Source organism: Pseudorca crassidens, chromosome 9 (assembly GCF_039906515.1).
Source record: "Pseudorca crassidens isolate mPseCra1 chromosome 9, mPseCra1.hap1, whole genome shotgun sequence".
NCBI classification, from domain to species: Eukaryota; Metazoa; Chordata; class Mammalia; order Artiodactyla; family Delphinidae; genus Pseudorca; species Pseudorca crassidens.
The window spans coordinates 104917995-104937823 of record NC_090304.1 but is presented as its reverse complement, the minus strand read 5'-3'; the positions used below and the strand labels follow the sequence as shown (position 1 = coordinate 104937823).

Below are 19829 nucleotides of genomic sequence, written 5' to 3'. Positions count from 1 at the left end.
GGATTAGAGGAGCACATTTCTTCCGTGCTGAGCCATGGCTATTTCAGGATGGGGCAGCGGGCGAGGGCTGGAGGCGGCACGGGCGGAAGGGATGGGAGGGCTGGGGCGATTCCAGGAGCACAAAAAGCCTCACACCCCGCCCCAAATGCACGGTACTCACTGCCCACGACCGAGGCCTGATATATACACACTACCAAATGTAAAATAGCTAGCTAGTGGGAAGCAGCCGCATAGCACAGGGAGATCAGCTCGGTGCTTTGTGACCGCCTAGAGAGGTGGGATAGGGAGGGAGGGAGGGAGGGAGGGAGATGCAAGAGGGAAGAGATATGGAGATATATGTATATGCATAGTTGATTCACTTTGTTATAAAGCAGAAACTAACACACCATTGTAAAGCAATTATACTCCAATAAAGATGTTAAAAAAATAAAAAATAATAAAATAAAAAGATTGCTCCTGCAAAGCTGCTGCTTCCTTAAGAGGGAAAGCCCCAGGACCAGCTGCTGAGCCAGGCCTGGGCCATTACCTGTTGACATGACCCAGGATCCTTCGAGCTCTATGTCTGTCTTCCAACAGCTTCAGCGGCCAGGGTGCAAGACAGTGGGAATATTGTTCACTGCCAGAAACCGGGCTCTGGGAACCAAGTGGAAACCTCTCCAGGGTCAGCAGTGGACACGGTGCAGAAAAGCAATTTGAAAAATCAAACCTCAAATCGTCATGATAGATTGTGTTCATGGTTTTCTTTTTGGAAGGTTACTAAATAATTCAAGATACATTGAAGCAAATATACATATACATGTTTTTATGAAAAGAAGCTGGTGGCTTCTAATTTAGAGATGAAACTACAGATCACATCGCTGTTTTAGAGAAGTTGTATTCAAAAGGCTGACGGGCCTCGCTGTGATCATGGGTAAGTCATTTAATTACTCTGAGCTTTGGTCTTCTTTCCAGTCAAAAAAAGCAGACTGGACTCTAGTTCCTTACCAGCTTTAAATCTCTGTGCCTTTGCACAACTCTGTAAGTGATTTCAAAAGCTTTTTCAGGCCTATCTTTTTAAGTTGGAAAATGTTAAGAATTTCTTTTCTAGTCTCCAAGTAAACAGGAGTGGGCAAAGACCCTCTGAGCTACATAATGCAATAGTGTTTGTTTGTTGCTCTGGATGACAAAAGCTTATCTAATGCGTAATTTAGAGAAGAAAGTACTTCACGTTCTAATTTACACTAAGTATTTTCAAATTTGCTTATCAAAATATTTACAAAGCCTTTACTGTAAAATTGGGCAGAGTTTTTTGCCAGTGATTTTTACAATAAATCCTTCGATTTGTTTACAAAATAAAATACACAGATCATTGACAATTCTGGAAAATAATTAACCCAAACGGCAATTAAAAATAAACCCACCGGGGACTTCCCTGGCAGTCCAGTGGTTAAGTCTTTGCCTTCCAATGCAGGGGATGCGGGTTCGATCCCTGGTCAGGGAGCCAAGACCCCACATGCCTTGCGGTCAAAAAACCAAAACAAGAAACAGAAGCAATATTGTAACAAATTCAATAAAGACTTTAAAAATGGTCCACGTCAAAAAAAAATCCTAAAATAAATAAATAAACCCATTTAATATGTAGTATGTGCCCCCAAATGAAAACTACATTTATCTGTGCAAGGAATAGACATTATAATTTTCATTAAGCTCTAAGACTATGCTTTTTCATTGAAAAACTAATTAAATAAGTCCTCCTGGCCACTGGTTTTTAAAAAAGAATTTAACAAGAATGTTCAAGCAGCAATATCTATACTAAGAACTGGAAGCAACCCAAAAGTCCATCAATGGAGTGGGTAAATACATTGTGTAATATTTATACACTGGATTCTATATAGCAATGAATATGAATGAATTGCAGCTACACACAGCATAGGGGATTCTTGGAATCTATGTGATTCCAAATCTTGGATGCTACATGAAAAAGCAAGTCACAAAAATACATGCAGTATGATAACATTTATGTCACGTTCAAGAACGAGCAGAGCTAAACAACATGTGATTAAGAGATACAAACATACAGTAAAACGCCAAACAAAAGCAGGCTATGCACAGAGAACTGAGATGTGGGTTCCCTCTAATGGGCAAAGGGCTGGGGACAGTGCCAGGGAAGGGCACAGGCAGACTCAGACTAAATGCCCTTTTTCTTAAACCAAGTGGTGGGTACACAGGTGTTCGCTGTATTGTTATTCTTTGTGTTGTATTGAAGTATAGTTGATTTACAATGTTGTGTTAATTTCTGTTAATTTCTGATTCAGTTATACGTCTGTGTATATATACTTCTCATGTTCTTTTCCATTATGGTTTATCACAGGATATTGAATATAGTTCCCTGTGCCGTACAGCAGGACCTTGTCGTTTATCCATCCTATATATAATAGTTTGCATCTGTTAACCCCAAACTCCCAGTCCATCCCTCCCCCAACCCCTCTGTATTGTTATTCTTTTTATCCTACATATATTTTATAAATATTTTTATCTACCCAACATTTAGTTTTTTTAAATATTAACAATCAGGTGAAATTTATTTAAATCACACGCAGCCTGGAACAATGCCTAAGGCAGTGAAGCATAGTGGATAAAATAGTGAACCTCATCCACCACTAACTCACTTGGCAAATTTAGGCACCAAGACATTCCCTAGGGCTCCAGCTGTGTAAGAACTTTACTGCTCCTTAGGAAAAAACAAAACAAAACGAACATGTCCTCACCACTCTGGGGGCGTATAGCCTAGAAGTAAAGAACTAGGTAAGGAAAGTCAAATGAGTTGTAATATAAGAAAAAGTATTTTTAATATTGCTGAAGATCTACTCTGTACCCAATCCCATGCTTCTGAAAATAAGTAATTCTTCAGGCGTCTAAGCTCCAAATGAGGCAACACCGTTCCCTACGTGTGACAAGGTTTGACTTCTCCTCTGCTTTTCCTCCTGTATCTTTTGCGTAGGGTTTTTGTCTTTCCACGTTAGCATCATGGAGATCAGAGATTCTCCCTTCATGTAGTCAGTCTGTATATGACTTAGAATGTTACTGCCTGTCCTCTTCTTTTCTGTACTCTCCACCCAAGAAGAGGTCTATCTCCCTACTTCTTTCTGCTTTCTTCTCTATTAAATGAGAAGAATAATAGTACCTCATATGATTGGGGTAGGAATTAAATAAGTTAATTCATGTAAGGCATTCAGAGCTGTGCCTGGTACATAGGAAGTATTATGTAAGTGTCTGCTGTTATGTTCATTTGTTTTTATATTTATTTTATTATTGTTATTATTGTCGTCTTGTGACTTCAACTCTGAAAGAAAGTCAGATGTAGCGTGTCCCACACGTACTTCTCTTTGAGGTAGAATTTTACCTGCAACATCAATCACTTCTTCCTCTGAAGGTACTCTACCTTCCTCTTGTCCTTACCCCTCTCCACTCCATCCCAGTGGGAAGGGCTAAACCTAAAGGATTCTCAGCCTAGTGGCTGGAGAAACCCAACAACGAATAGGAAGTTATCGCCAAGTCAGATTAATTTCAATCTCCCACTTAACTAGCGCTTCATGACTCAGGGGCTGCCATAGAAAATATTGAAGGCTTACCCATTCCCAAGTGCCTAAACAAAAGTGAGAATGGGACAGAGGCACCAAGAGAATCATGCTGGGTCCTTCCCGAGAGGCCTGGCAGCCCTGACCCTCACGAGGTGACAGTTCTGACAGGCACATATAGATGTGCATTTCCACCGCAGAAAGCACCCCAGCAATAAGTGCTTTATCCAGTGATGCACACCCTTCCGGATGGGCCTGTGTGATTACACAACGTTCAAGGGCCAGGAAACAAATTAAAGTCAAAGAAGAAGCATATAAAAGTCACCCAAACCTCAAATGGAAAAAGGTCAGTAATTCTGATGCTCCCAATGTCTCATCAGTTGTCATCCTCAGATTTCCTCTGGGAAAACCAGGGAGGGTTAGAAATGCAGAGAAAAGTCCCCCAAATTCAGTGGAATCCCAGCCACCTTCCTGGAAATATTTTTCACCCCTCTCTCTGTGCAGAAAAATCTAGTGTTATTTCTAGAAAGGTTTGGGAATGTTTCCGTAGAGCTAAGAGCCTGATCTCAATTTCAGAGAGTCCTTGTAAAATTCCCCACCAAACTGACTTTCACGCCTCCACACATCACGGATGACAAGAGACCCCGATCTGTGACACAACAAAGGAGGTATCTGGGGGCTGAGAATGACATCACATGTTGTGGATTAGTAACAACCTCATTTCACAGCCGAGGAACCCTGTTTCCAACAGTCTCGTTCAAGGGTCTGTAAACTTCTCCCGAGAAGGGCCAGACAGTAAATATTTCAGGCCCTGTGGGCCACACTCTCTCCGTCAAAATGACTCCATATGTACACAAAGGAGAGTGGCTGTCGCCAGTAAAACTTCGTGGACACCAATATCTGGACTTCATATCATTTTCACATGTCACAGGAGATTGTTCTTCCGATTTCTTCTCTTCTGTGCACAGATGTAAATGCCATCCTTATCTCGTGGCAGCAGGAAGAGAGCTGGCCATCCAGGTTTGGCCTCCCTGGGGTCTAGTCGTCTAGAAAAGTACGAAATGACCCTGACACTTAACAGCTTCCCTCATGTGGAGTCTGTGCTTGTTCACCTCACCTTGATCTCCTCAAGGCATTACACTAATACTCCTTAATCAACCCCTCTTCCCCACACACAGGGGAGGAGGGTCTATTTTATCAATGGCAGAAACTGAGGCACTGAGCCAGCCCAGAACGAGCCCGTGCGGAGCCCTGGGGGTGGCTTTCTGACAGCTCTTCTACCTTGAACTCTGCGTCCCCATTGCCTGCTCACTTCAAGTGCACACACCTCCTGCACTGGGCTGCGTGAACACTATTACTGCATCTTAATAGGATAATAGTGATCTTCTGTGACCCGGGATGGTGCAACTCTTTATTGCATCATTAATATATATCATCATAATATATATGATGATGAGACAACTGTGTGGCTAGGCGGGCCCTGGCCCAACCCCAAGCCATCGGCTGGCTGTCAGTTCTGAGTTATGCCTCTGAGAAGAAGCACGTACTCACGGGGCAATTTCCCAAATGAAATGTTCCATCCTCATTTTCAGATTTGGACAACAAATGCTGAACAAGCATGTAAGGATCCCTGTGTCAGGAGGATAATCGTTTCGTTGCCCCCGACTCTCCTCTCCCCATCATTGCTTCTCACTCCTCACCCACTCCTGCCTACTCCCCTCCTACCAGAGTAGAAACACTTGGCTTCTCTGAATTCACAGACTGAACAGAATGGTCTCAACAAGTTGCCAAAGGTCCATATCTCCAGCTCAGTCCTATTTCCACAATGGTTCTGAGGCACTTAGGGGACCACGTCGGCGTTCTCTCCACGAATCAATACCACCCCACGGCACCAGAACGACACATCCACGTGTCTTAGCCCACCTGCTTCCAGCTGGCCCCCACCCACCCCTGAACCTGGATGATTTCACTAGAGGTTGCTTGAAGGAATCATCAGTATAAACGATTGGAAGGGGTTGCTGCCCTGGTCACCGGGGCTTCCTTCAACCCATGGAAGAATTCCATTCACCCTCATCAAAAGGATTTTTCTCGGGCTTCCCTGGTGGCACAGTGGTTGAGAGTTCGCCTGCCGATGCAGGGGACACGAGTTCGTGCCGCGGTCCGGGAAGATCCCACATGCCACGGAGCGGCTGGGCCCGTGAGCCACGGCCGCTGAGCCTGTGCGTCCAGAGCCTGTGCTCCGCAACAGGAGAGGCCACAGCAGTGAGAGGCCCGCGTACCGCAAAAAAACAAACAAACAAAAAAAACTCATAGCCTCTTCCAAAAGAAAAGACTATCCCTAACTCTACTCTTCAAAGGAAAAAAAAAAGTTAAACGTGCTGAGAAATTCTGCCACTTTTCTAAAAACGGTTCTTGAGAGGCACAGCTACATGATGAAACACTTCCTAGGGGTAATTAATCCTGAGCAACTCTTGTAAAAAAAAAAAAAAAAAAAAAAAAAAAAAGAGTAACAAAGCACATTCTGTGATGCTGTCGTGTTTGACCAGTTTTTGCCACTCATGTATGAATTTGCAAAATTCTGAATTCACACTATAAAACAGAAAGATGGGGGGAATGAAACATACCTATTCATGAAGCCTTGAACTTCAACAGCTCACGGACCCCACCCAGGCTGCAAGAGGAGGCCCTAGGAGGCAGCCAGTGTAATGACATAACCCACAAGAATGCCCTAGAGTGAAGTGGTTTTTAAAGGATATCTAATTTTTCTTGAGTTTCATCCACCACAAATAGTAATCTTTCTCTAAAGGGCTGTGCTTCGGCCAACCAAGATGAGGTTATTATTATAAGATAATCATTTGTAATAGAAGCTATCAATTACTGAGTACTTATTGCCAGAAACTACGCTAAGTGCTTTACACACACTATTTCATTTAACCTACATGACTAACCCTATTAGGTAGTTATTACTATCTTCCATTTATAGATGGGGAAGTTGAGGGTCAGAAAGGCTAAATGACTTGCCTAAGGTCACACAGACAAGAAAACACAAACCAACCCAGGACCATCTGACTCAAAACCTATCCAGTAAGATCACTCCACTAAACTGCTTCATAGATTTGAGTCATGGCTGTAAATTACCTCAAGCTCATCTTTAAGCCGTCATCTACACTACAGTGATTCTCAAACTTGACTTTTCATTATAATCTCTTTTTAAAAATACAGATTCCCCAGAACCCACACCAGCCTGACTGGATAGAATGTGGGCAGAAAAAATTCATTTCTTATTCTTTTGTTTTAAGCCATGCCAAACAAATGGCCAGACTTTTTTTTTTTTCCCACTGAACTTAATGAGTATTTCGTGAAAAATATTCCAAGTCTTAAGTCTCAAGGCGATTGGCTGGCATTCAGTTGTTAAGTACTTTCTCTCTGGTTCACAAGAATGAATAAATGAATGAACGCACGCGTGCCTGGGAATTCCACCCTCGACTCCCATAGAAAAGCTTTATCCAGAAGAAGCTTCCAAAGCTCGTGGAAGCACTGTGACCAAAGGAGACTTGGGAATGTTACACAGATACGGACACTGACGTCCAGCAGCAATGGGATGAGTTCAGGGTCGCCCAGCCGGACGGCAGCAGGCCCAAAATCTCCCAAACACCCACTTCCTCCAAAGACAGAACTGCTGCTTAGAATTCGTCTGGAATCATTCAGAAACACAAATAATCACAGGAAATGAAAGACAGACTGGCACATGTCAAATGGTTATAAATATGTGTAAAAGAGTCAACAGGTTCAAAATATACCCCTCGGCAGCCGGCACACTCACTGGACCTTTCTTTACATAAAGCATGGGGCCTCCTTGGAAGAAGACAGACGTGACTTCTAATTGACATAAGATTGTGTATATTGAAAGAGACAGACCTGAGTTCCAACCTCAACTCTGCCACTTCCTCATGTGGCCGTGTTGCCATTTACTCAACCTCCCCGAGTGTCGCTTTCCTCCCCCAAAAACCAGTGATGATAGTAACTACTTCCTAGAGGGTCTCCATGCAGTTTAAATTCCTTAGTGAAGAGAAGCACCCAGCGTCTGGCTCACAGTTACCATTTATAATTGTTGTTATTTTTACTTTCCAGTTCCCTGAAAAGTGAAACACGTTCTGTTTACGCAGCTAATTGTTCTAACTGTCAAGGCTCAATGTCCCAGTTTAAAAAAATCAGCCCTCCAATAGGACATTCCTTTATGCCACCCTCCAAACCGAGGACTGAAAGCATGCTTCCAAGACACACAGCTGTCTAACGTGCTAAGAGCAATAATGAATTGCAGAATATCCAGGGATAACAAAATTAACAACATCTTCCCCCAAAAATCTCCTCTGGGGTGATTTCAATCAAACGTTTCAACCAATTATTTCAGTCAAATGTTCAGTCATGAAAAACAGAGGATTTGGATTGGAACCTTATTAAAATATATCCCTCTCCCTCAGTGAAACTTGTTCAAAGTTAACCATAAATATCCCCAGTCCTCACCTGTACTTTCCCAAGTCGTTCCAAAGGGAAGATCCACGGTGGAGCTGTCAGATTTGCTGCCAGTGATGGACTGTCAGGGCAGCAGGGGCAGCACCTGCATGTCATCTCCCTCAGACGCACACAGCCCTTTGGAAGATCTCTCCTGATAACATTCACTCCTTTCATAGCCCCAAGCCTGGAGAGTCCATTTTACGAGGAATAAGGTTTCACTGGAGAGACGCAGGAGGGGGACAGAGTAAGGCACAAATGAAGGTTCAATCTGTTCCTTTCACTGCAGCCGTCCTGTGCATCCATCCAGGTAAGACAACATGCAGAAGGCCTCGTTCCTGCAGCCCTGAAAGTCTGTCCACTGACAGCAAATCTGATAGATCCACCGGCCTTTCGGTCGTGTCCAATTTGGCCACCCTCCTCTAGATGTGGTCATTAGATCCTGCTGACCACGGCTGCACTGCCAAGCACCAAAGACAGCACAGCGACCCTGGCTGTTGATAGCTGGCGTGGGACGTGGGCTCCGAGGGCTTTGATCTATTTGCTTCTCTGTTTACATATGGATTTAGGACAGAGAGGGGTGGTCTCAGAAGGAGAAATGCTTTGGCAAACTCTTGACTGTACAAACTGTTTCATTCACACCAAGGACTATTTTCCCTCTGAAGGGACACAGAAAGAGCTCCAAAGGACCAGGTTTTTGTCACAATATCTTAAAGCAATATTTCTACATTGGAACTATTTTGCAGAGAAAAGAAGAATGCCTTGGCTGTTAAGATAGGCTGAACAAAACACCTGTCACCAGAGTTGTCGCTGGGGAGTAATGTGGTCCAGGTTACCCTCTCCAAACCACAGGACCACCATTCATCATCCCTAACAGACAGCTCTCTGTGTGGTTACCATGGTAACAGTTCTCATCCCTTCCTAACCATCCCTGATACCACACACCAAAGTGTTAAAATCAAATCATGTTTACAGAATATAAAGAAAACTCAGCCAGCTTACATGCCAATACCAACATGATTCTTCCCTGCCAAGAAGCTACATTTTAATATATTTTTGATTCTTTGGTATTCACAGATGTCCCTAGACAATTTTTTAAGTTAAATTGTCAATAGCAGTGACCATTGGTCAAAAGCCAAGGGTGGGGCTTCCCTGGTGGCGTAGTGGTTGAGAGTCCGCCTGCCGATGCAGGGGACACGGGTTCGTGCCCCAGTCCGGGAGGATCCCACATGCCGCGAAGCGGCTGGGCCCGTGAGCCATGGCCGCTGAGCCTGTGCGTCCGGAGCCTGTACTCCGCAACGGGAGAGGCCACAGCAGTGAGAGGCCCGCATACCGCAAAAAAAAAAAAAAAAGTCCCCCAAGATCAAGAGTTTTATGGATATGTGGGGTCTCCCATACTATCATTTTTCAATGTTTATATTATAGAAAATTTCAAACATACAGAAAAGTACAAAGAATAATGTAAGGAACATCTTGTGCCCATGACCAAGCTTTGCCCAATCTTAATGCTTGGCTGTACTTACATTAGGCCTTTTCTTTTCCTTAATAAATTACTACACAGGAAAGTAAAAATCTGTATATAGCCCTCCCAATCCCATGCCCTTGCCTCCCTAAACAATATACAGTATTGGCCTGCATGTTTTCCAGCGTTATATAAATGGTATCAGACTGTAAGTACCAATCTACAACTTGTGTTTTTTTTCCTCAGCCTTGTATTTCTAAATATTGTCTGTATTAATACAAGTAGATCTGGGTCATTCATTTTCATCACTGCGTAGAATTTCACTGCTTGTATATAATACACAGAATTCTGTCCTTTTTCCTCTGAAGGGCAGTTAGACTGAGATTTTTCACTATCATAAACAACATAGAAATGAGCATTCCTCTACCAGTGTCCTATTGCACACATGCAGTGATTTCTCAGGGCACAAACAGAGGTGGAACTGCTGGGTTGAGGGCATGTGTGTATCTGCTTCCAGGTGTTGCCACGCTGCTTCCAAAGCAATTGTGCCAAATAACCCTCCCACCATCGGGGAGTGAGAACATCTATTGTTCCACAACCTTGTCATAGAGCGATACCATCAGAGTCTTTCATGTTTACCTGTCTGACTGGTATGAAATGGTACCTCGTTTTCATTTGTGTTTTCCTGATTACCAGGGACATCCTTTCATGCTCACTGGACACCTAGATCTTCACTTCTATGAGTTGCCAATTTTTCTACGTGCCTTTTTTCTTATTGCTTTGGAAGAGATCTTTATACCTTCAGTGACTTTATAAAGTTACTTAACTTCTCAGCTTCCATTAGTAAAGCAGAGCTACTATCTCTTAGGAATGATTGGAAGCTGAATGAAAATCACTGGGTCCAGTGCCTGTAACATGCTAAGCCTCAAAACAAGTCACTATTTCTATTACAGTAAGTCCCCTAAATACGAATGAGTTCCATTCCGAGAGCATGTTTGTAAGTCCAATTTGTCCATAAGTCCAACAAAGTTAGCCTAAGTACCCAACTAACACAATTGGCTAGAGAGTACTGTACATAATAGGTTTATAATGCTTTTCACACAAATAATACATTAAAAAAACACAAAAAAATAAAGAAAACATTTTTAATCTTACAGTACAGTACCCTGAAAAGTACAGTAGTACCAGCTACATCACCACTGCTTTTACGCTTGCTTCCGGACATCCTAGGCTTGAAATAAAGATACTGTACTACTGTGCTCTACACAGTACTGTAAAGTACACAAAAGCACACCCACTTGGAGAGGATGTGCGCACGTGACAGCGTCTGCCAGAGACGTGAATTAACACGTGATTGGACCTGTGAACGCACTTTCGCATCTTTGAAAGTTCACAACTTGAAGGTTCGTATGTAGGGGACTCACTGTGTCGTTATGAAGATGAATAATGAGGTTCAGGGTTGAGAGTATACGTTTCTAGCCTTTCTCCCCAATTTGTAGCCCCCTTTGGGATAAACACTGCAGAACTCGGGAAGATGACCCTGAGTACCTCTGGCTCCGATTTCCCCAGGACACAAAGACATAATATTAGGACTCTGTTGTTTATAAGTTACCATGAGGAAAGTGTGCAACGTTGACTCTCTCAGATAGTGCTTAAAAGAAACATCAGAGCTACACATCCTCCAATCTACAAGTGGCTGTGATCTTGTCTGTGAGACCATGATCCTGAATTTCAGCAATGGTTAAGTACCTGCATGAAAAGACCTCTGGGAAGAGGGAAGTGGGCAGTGGAGAATGGCAGGCAAATCAGTATTAGGGACCTGTCCGGTATTGCCGGGGTGGAAACACAGCCATGACTACATGCGATACCACCAGGCCCAAGACCTCACCATGTCCCCACACGTCATAAGTGATCCTCGCATAAGAAAAGTGAAAGGACAATCATCCTATCGCTTATCACATACAGAAGTGTGTTTTTCAATAATGACCAAAAGGACATTGACATCACTTTGGTGGCAGGCACACTGTGAAAATACTTCTCCAATATTTATCCAATATCCAGAAGCACGTGTTCCTAAGGACATGGTGGTGAGCTAGAGAGATGCAAAAAAAAGGAATCACATAAGCTTCTCTGCCTGGACCCTTAAGATATTTAGTTTTGTGCTGAGATCCTCCAGATCGGCTTCTACTCAGTTGCGTCCTGGCCTCTCCTTGGAGAAAGGCCATGTTCATTTTTATGAACTCTGCCAGTGGAGTCAGGGAGCGTATACAGCTGACCTCCAGGCCGATCAAGCAGTCCTGACACCAGCTTCAACCGGTGACTAGTGGAGTCCCTTTTTACACGTACTTGCAGCTCGTCTAACATTCAGAATGATCTTCCTCCATATTCAATTTCCACCGGCACTAAAGGAACCAGAGACTTTCCTTAGTGACCCTCTGCCTGTCTTTCGCATAGTAGTCATAGGTAAGAGTCAACTCCAGACCAAATATAATTAAGCCATCTTCTGACATCTATCTGGGTGTACTGCTTTCTTCCTTAAATGTGTGCCAAGTTTCCACTTCCAAGAAGTTAAACTGCCATGTAGAAATGCCGTGGTGATAAGTAATTAGACACTGTAATGGAAAATTAACTGTGTTTTTATTTAGAGCATTCATTTTAACAAGACATTTCTTTTTCCAACTGTTATTAAGCTGCAATAAAAATAAATTAAATCCTAAGGATCTGCAAAGGTTTTCTGGTTAAATAAAAACAAAAAAGAAGAAGAAGAAAAACCGCCTCTTCTCCTAGAGTCAGAGTATTTCTTATTTTGTTAACATCACTAAGTTGGTACACGGTCCTGGTCTGAACCCCATTCCCGGTAAATTCTAAGGCCAATTCTAACCCTGTCACCCGTGCTGTGGACAGAGGAACAACCCTTCCACCGTCATGGCAGCTGACCCGGAGGCAGTCATGCCAGGCGGGACGGAGGGCCTTCGCCACATGTGGGAAGTCTTCACCCAAATGTTCTCTCTCCTTCTCTCTCTTTTTTCCTCCCTGTTTTGCTGCTCCCAAGAGACTTGCAGCCAAGTGATTCGCAACAGCCTGGCAAGCACCTGTGGGCTTTGGCAAGTCCTGGGTTAGAAGGCGGCTAATCCAGCTCAGTGGGGTCCGTCTCTGATGCCCCAGTACAAACACCACCTCCTCGAGACAGGAATGGAAAACGGCATTCCCCAAGAGAGAATGCAAAATGCGGCCTCCACCTGTCCACCTCATCCAAAGCCTTGCAGCCCTCTAACCATGTTCCAGCTAAGGGTTCAGCAGCAGGTGTAGCCAAGGGACGCGAACTGACTTCACTGGGGGCGGAAGAGTGGCCGGCGTGGTCCGCAGGCTCCGCAACCCCCATAGAAGTTCCCAGGCTTTGTACTAAGGCGGGAGCCTCAGATCTGTGCCCCACCTAACTTCCGTCTCTGTTCCTCTTCCTCCCGACCTCAAAACAAAGTGCAAACAGCACCTAAAAATGCTTCTGGGTTAACCCTGATTCAGTCACGCTAAATGCTGGGCAGGGCACTCCCCACCCCCCACCCCCACCCCCGCCCAGGCTCTTCCCTGAAGGCGCCCCAGCAGGTGTCTAAGTCAAATCAACGTGGGCATTTACTCTCCAAGCAGGGACAGAAGAATTTCAGAAGCCACCTTCGTGTTGCCCCCAGGGTCATTCGGACGCTGAACTACATACCAGGCGGAATCAAGTGGCTTCAAGAACTTCAAAGAAACCCACCCTTTTTCTTTTTCCCTATTCCTTCCCTTTTTTTGTTTTCATCTCTCTTTACAATCTAAACAACAATTTACCGTCCTTACTGCTTTTCAAATAGATTCCTGGGATGTAAAAACCTAACAATCTTCGCATTTAGATTCCTGAGGTACATTAAAACCAGCAGCTATATACCAGCCAGGCTGGGATCACAAATTTTATTTTCAAGCCAGAGGTAACAACCAACACTGCAGGAAATTGGTTTCATAAAAGATCTACTGCATATACAATTTCAATTGAGTTGTATTTAAGGAGGTTAATATGACAATTTTGGTGTTGATAATACCCTTTAAGTGGAGTTCAAAGAGAAAATTCCAGACGGTAAGCAAACGGATTAAATTATCATAATGTTTCACAATTCCAAAGTGCCCACATAGACTCTAGAGGACCACAAAAAAGAGCTTGGCAGTGGCTCTACAGGTGTTTCAGAGAAAGATTTAAAATATCCCAACTGTTAGCCAAGACTTAGAATAAACTTAAAAATAATGGCAGTGGACTTCCCTGGTGGCTCAGTGGTTAAGAATCCGCCTGCCAATGCAGGGGACACGAGTTTAAGCCCTGGTCCGGGAAGATCCCACATGCCACGGAGCAACTAAGCCCGTGTGCCACAACTACTGAGCCTGCGCTCTAGAGCCTGTGAGCCACAACTACTGAGCCCATGTGCCACAACTACTGAAGCCTGCGTGCCTAGAGTCTGTGCTCTGCAACAAGAGAAGCCACTGCAATGAGAAGCCCGTGCACCACAACCAAAAGTAGCCTCTGCTCACCACAACTAGAGAAAGCCCGCGCAGCAATGAAGACCCAACGCAGCCAAAAATAAAAAATAATTTAAATAAATTAAATAAATTTAAAAAAGTAATAATGGCAGTGCCGTCAACAAGCAAGTGTAAATATTTGTTGAATTAAATTATTGAATTAAATGATACTGAAGATTATAGACCTTTGGAAAGGCATTTTAACTTGCTAATTTCTAATCATTTTCCCATTCGCTATTAGAAAAATAAGAACCGGCGAATAAATTGCTAATAAACTATTCACTCATTAAAACTGACCCCTGAGGAATCCCTCAGTGTCTCTATTTAACAAAGGTGTCATAAAATTTAAGGAGTAAGGAGACAACAGCTGAGGATCCCGAAAGAGCTCAGCTCCAAATATATCCTGACCTTGGATGAGTCCTCTATCCTGGGCTTCCCTCAATTTATTTACCCTTAGAATGGGAACAGGAGAGGCAGTGATGAGTGATTTGCTAATGAAAGCGTATTTGCCTCTGGTAGAAATACAAACGCTTGTTAATAAAGATCATTTTCCACACCCTCAGTTTGCATTTCTCTATCAACGTTCCAGTGCCCAGGATCCAGGTTCCCAAGATACTACAGGTTTTGGTCTCCAACTAAAAGACTGAGCTAGGATTGGGGGAATCACTGGAGCCAACTCATGAAGTGGCAGCAGACTCCCTGACCCCCATCGCACAGGTCCACACCTCATTTCATTTTTCACCAGGATGACACCCAATCTTTGTGATAAAAATGAGCCCAAGGACACCACCCCAAAGAACTTGTTTCTCTTGGACCCACCAAAGACTAAAATGTTCTCAAAGCCCGCTCCTAAGATAAACACCCTTCCCCACATGCCCCTTTCAAACGGCTGGTTGACTGTCCCTCGGGTGTGACCGCACAGCTTTATCCCGGGTGTGTAATGGAGCTGGAAGAATCTTCCTGATTTCTCAGTACCCTAATATGAAAGACGGCGGTGTACAGTGCGGGCTGAAACTATGTTTAAGCCCTGATGTGACCCTAGCACTTCGCAAAAAAAAAAAAGTATGTTCTGCTTAGGAAGGCTGGTCTGTGGTCACTGTGATTCCTCCCAGTCAGCTCTGTAAGACTGGCCACTGGAGGTCACGGGGAGAGCCTACAGAACCCTTCTGCCAGAGGAGACAAAAAGAATTAAACTATAGGTTTTAGTGAAATCACTAAAAGTCATGCAGGGGCCATGGGTTGTAAAATGTACAAATACCTATACTCACCTCCCCCCAAATGTGCGTGTACAAGTCCTAGGGTAATTCTAGGTTATAAGTATCGGTAATTATAATAAGTTATAAGTAATTATGCACAGTACTTAGGTTTCTCAGTATCATCTTATGAAAACTCTTAGGGTAAATTGTTACATCCTTGTTTTTGTGAAGCAAGTTACTCATTTTTTCCAAACACCCCTCAAATTTAGAGAGTCTGCCTATTTCTAAAGATCAAACTGAAAGAGAGATCCCTCAGAAGGAACCGTGCCGCTACCTCTGCAATCTATTCCGTCCTGAGAAGCCAGTTCAAGGGACTCTTCCACCAAGAAACATTAATCACAACCAGAAAAATAAAACAATGCACCTGAGAGTTAAACAATATTTATGATATCATAAACTGCAAGTCATTTTTGGCCTTCAATCACCGTCAACGTTCTAATGTTTATGAGAGATCATCACCGGCTTCTAAGGGGCAATACAGTTCCATTATGAGTGACGATTACTGTTACCAGATTTTAACGTAAGAACAACATGTCATAAACTAAGTTCATTCTAAACACCTTCCATACCTCCTCAACAGTCTGAATAACAAACTTTTTTTTTCAAATGGAGGATCTCTTTGGGCTTGGTTTTTAAATTTTATTTTAAATTTAATGACAAATGTTCCTTTAGTTTGGCTTTAAGAGGAGGATTCCTTTACTCAATATCTATTATGTGATGCAGGAGATCTATTGGGAAACTTAAATCAATCTGGAGATTGCTCCCTAAAACTAAAATTACTCTATTTTAATAAGGAAGGGCCTGTTCAAAGAAAGAATTGTTTTTGAAGATGAGTAGTCCGTCAAGGTTAGGGTGTCTAATAATAAATGACTGTCAAGTGATTACCTACCAGATGAGAAACGTTTCCATTTCTCAGTGTACTTGAATATACATGCTCTTCTGCCCGAGATCAGGGTCATAAACTGACATTAGGATTTTGCTAAATCTGAATGACATGGTTTGCCTAATTACGTAGCGGCTTTTTAAACGCTGTAGCTTTTTTTCCACCACAATTTCATGTATTTACTGTGCACGGTGGTCACTTTATTATCTTAGTTTTCATTATTTTAGCTGAGAAAGGTCACTTCTGTTAGTTATATAAATCTTAAAACAGCAAACCAAAGGATGAGATAGTTCAGTAACTTTAATTCCAATTTATGCCTTTCACTTGATTTGAACATTTTATGCATTGGTTCCACCAAAAGTGCTAAATATTTATCTCTATCCAGAAAAAAATATATATATATAGTTTCATTATGAATGCCAGCAACTTATTGCTGTTTTTTTAATTAATAAAAAAAAGATTAAGTTCATCCAATTTAAGATTTGTGATCCTGAACATAACTGTTAAAAGCAACAAAAATGCTTTGAAAGCATGGTATTCGCAAAACCTTTGAGAAGTTGCTAATGGTATTCCCATGATCTAATACATGTAAGGCTTTAACTGTAATCGTAAACCCACGGAAAGCTTATGATCTGAAAGGATGGACTATTGTAGCCAGTTTTTGTGGGTTTAATTCCACGGGCAAATCCCAGTTTCTATATTTTAAATCTCAACTAGAGCAAAATCACAACACATTTTCAAAAGAACAACCTAAAGAAATCAAGCATGGGAACAATAAGGCAAGAACGCCAGTGCCAACAACCACCCTCTCCCACAAACCATCAAAGAACTTCAAAAGCACGAGGCTGAGCACAACTTTTAGTTCGTGAAATATGTGCGATTCACTTTTAACACTCACAAAAGTACACATGAATCGCTGTATTTTCCTCCGATGTATGTCCCACACAAGGTTCAATAAAACACAAAACTTACTCAGCCTCAACGGATGACTGGGTCATTGTTTTTGGAGGCTGTTTATTACTCTTCCTCTGGCATGATTTCTATGATCCAGTTCTGTGACTGCTAAAGGCCAGGAAAAGCTGCCTTCAAGTCAATGCATGGCGCGAAGTCACTAAAAAGTTTGCCCGCATCAGGCTATGCCTAGGTGCTTAGGAGAAGCTGTTCTGCTTTGTCCTAGGGACCTCCAGGTACACAGTGTCTTTTCAGGGTGCGAGAGATTTACGATTAAAACGGATCCTCTCTTTTTCCTTTAAGGGATTTGAGTTCTCATGGCAAATGATTATTTATGCTCAAAACAAGAATCAGCCTAGTTCCCCGCTCCAAGATCTAAGCAGACAACTCATCCCAGGTGTAACGCATGGCAGACATACAAATGTAAAAACATCAACCATATCTATCTTGTTTTTCAATTTCTTCTTCTATCTTGTTTCGTATATTTCTTGGCTTTTAAAATGCAGTATTACAAGTCTTGTTCTGGGCTACCAGGCCTAATTCCACCTTACAGACAAAATGTGTTTTACAAAGGAGTAATTGAGTATAATACTCATTTTATTACCAAACACATGTAGGAACAAGTTGGTTGTCAAAGAACTTTACTGTATGTACTTACACACGTATTTACTGATTGTCCTAGAGAGCCTATCAATGGAATCAACAGAAAATGCAGTATTCCAAGCACAGTGTGCTAGCAGCTCTTGGCCTGAACGTTCCAAAAATATCTTTCAAAGCCACTGCTATCTTTTCACTTTACTTTTTCAAAGTAAGTACAATTAAATTCATTTATTTCATGCTACCCATGCAACAGATATACCCTCAAAGGTTCTTTCGGTTTGGAAATACTAAATTTTTACCTTCAGTTGAAAGCAGGGTCAATAACTTTTTTGATAAAAATTGCTTCAATTTTTTTTTTTTCGCTATACCCACGTCTGGAGAGCCTAAATCCTTATAATGCCAGGGCACTATGAAACTTGGAGCTTCTTTTAATGCAAGGTTTTTAGAAATAACTTTGGATTTATTTTCTACATAAACCTATGACTTTTAAAGTATATTTATTAAGTGTTCTTTATTTTTACTACGGGTCTCGTTCTTGTGGAGAAAGCAAACCAGATTTGAGGAGTGTTTTTATCGTGATCATTGTTTTTTAGTCACTTAAAACTCACAGGGTTGACCTCCTCAGCAGGCTCCACAACACGACACATTCCAGAACTACTTCCCCAGAGGGAGATCCTTTTAAGTAAAGTTCAGCGGATTTTGCGGGGAACCTCGGGATACTGACTTACTTGTAAAATTCCCAGTGGAGACTGGAGGAAGTTGGACGAGTTAACTCAAGGTGAGAAGCAACGCCACTTCCTGAGACAATGATTTAAGTGCTCAACCAGGTCAAGGGTTTGAACTTTCTTCCTGAAAACCACAGCAGCGCTGGGAAGGAGGAAGGCTCTCCTGCCAGCAGATCCCAGGCGCTGCGGGGCGGCCGGCTCTCGGGGGCGCGCTGCCTTGACTGCCTTTGTAACCTTGCCATTGACACCTTGCCGGGCCCCTTCCAGGTTGCAGAGGCCTCTGCAATGCTCGCCTCGGACAAGTCTAGTCCTCTTGCGGGGGCCCACAATTCCCGGGCCCCTTCCTCTCGCCCTTGGGTGGGAGGACAGAGGTGGTCAAGCGCCCGACCCCGGCACGAAAGCGGCCACACCCCACTGCGCTCCCGCGGGCCGTCTTACCGGTACAGGAATGCAGGGGCTTGGGTCGCACGACCAGCGACGGGCACATGGAGTAGAGGGAAAGTTTCTCAAAGTAGTCGCAGGTCTCCTTGGAGAGGATCTCGTCGATCATGAAAGTCTTGTAGCGCCTCCTGGCTGCTTTGAGCTGGCCGGGCGAGCTCAGCCTCAGCTCTGCGTGGCAGTGCATGGTGAGCCCGGGCGAGCGCCCGCCGCCCGAGGCCGCGGGGCTGGCGCGCCGGCGGGGGCCTCCGGCCGGCTCCTCGGCGACCGGGAGGCGGCGGGGCTCAGGAGGTGCGGAGGGGAGCCGGCACCGGGCGCGCGGGCTGCGCGTCTAGACCCACCCGCGGATCAGCATCTTCGCCGAGCCTTTTGGGGACAGTGCAGCTGTCAATCAGCGCGCGCTTCCCGCAGGGCCTGGTGCTGAGCCGCGCGGAGGGCCGGCCGCTCGGCGCCCACCCCGCCCAGCCCGCCTGTGCCACCCGCGGCGGACCTGCGCGCCTCGTGCCCGCCGCTCTTGATAGCCTTCTCCAGCCTCTCAGCGTCTCACGCTTGTCTGCGTGCCTATTTTAAGACACTCGCTCCGGCTCTCCTCCCCGCCCCCCTCCTGGGACGAGCTCCAGGTGTGTGTGTGTGTGTGCAGTGTGCGCGCCCGTGTGTGCGCGCGGTGCGGGGAGCGCGCGCCGCCCCCGCCAACGGGCTAGGCCTCCGGGGGCCGCTGCCCACGCGGAGCCCCGCGCGCCACCCTCGCGCCGGGCATGCCGCGCTCCCAGCCGTGCTCCCATCGCCGGCACCCGGCGGGCGGGCACGTCCTGGTCTGTTAGTAGAAATAAGTCAAGACTTCGCCGAGGCTCCCGAGACTGCGGGCCCCAGAACCGGCGCCCCCGAGGAGCTGAGTGCCTTCCT

At 44.2% G+C, this 19829-nt stretch overlaps 1 protein-coding gene across 1 annotated transcript in view; it reads right to left on the bottom strand.

Moving 5' to 3' along the window:
- Positions 1-19547, bottom strand: part of BARX2 (BARX homeobox 2) — a 70626-nt gene extending 51079 nt beyond the window's left edge. Inside the window, exon 1 of the mRNA XM_067751566.1 lies at positions 18927-19547. Coding sequence (XP_067607667.1) covers positions 18927-19113 — 187 coding nt within the window. The 5' untranslated portion in view covers positions 19114-19547. The remainder of the gene's footprint in view (positions 1-18926) is intronic.
- Positions 19548-19829: the final 282 nt, after the last annotated feature.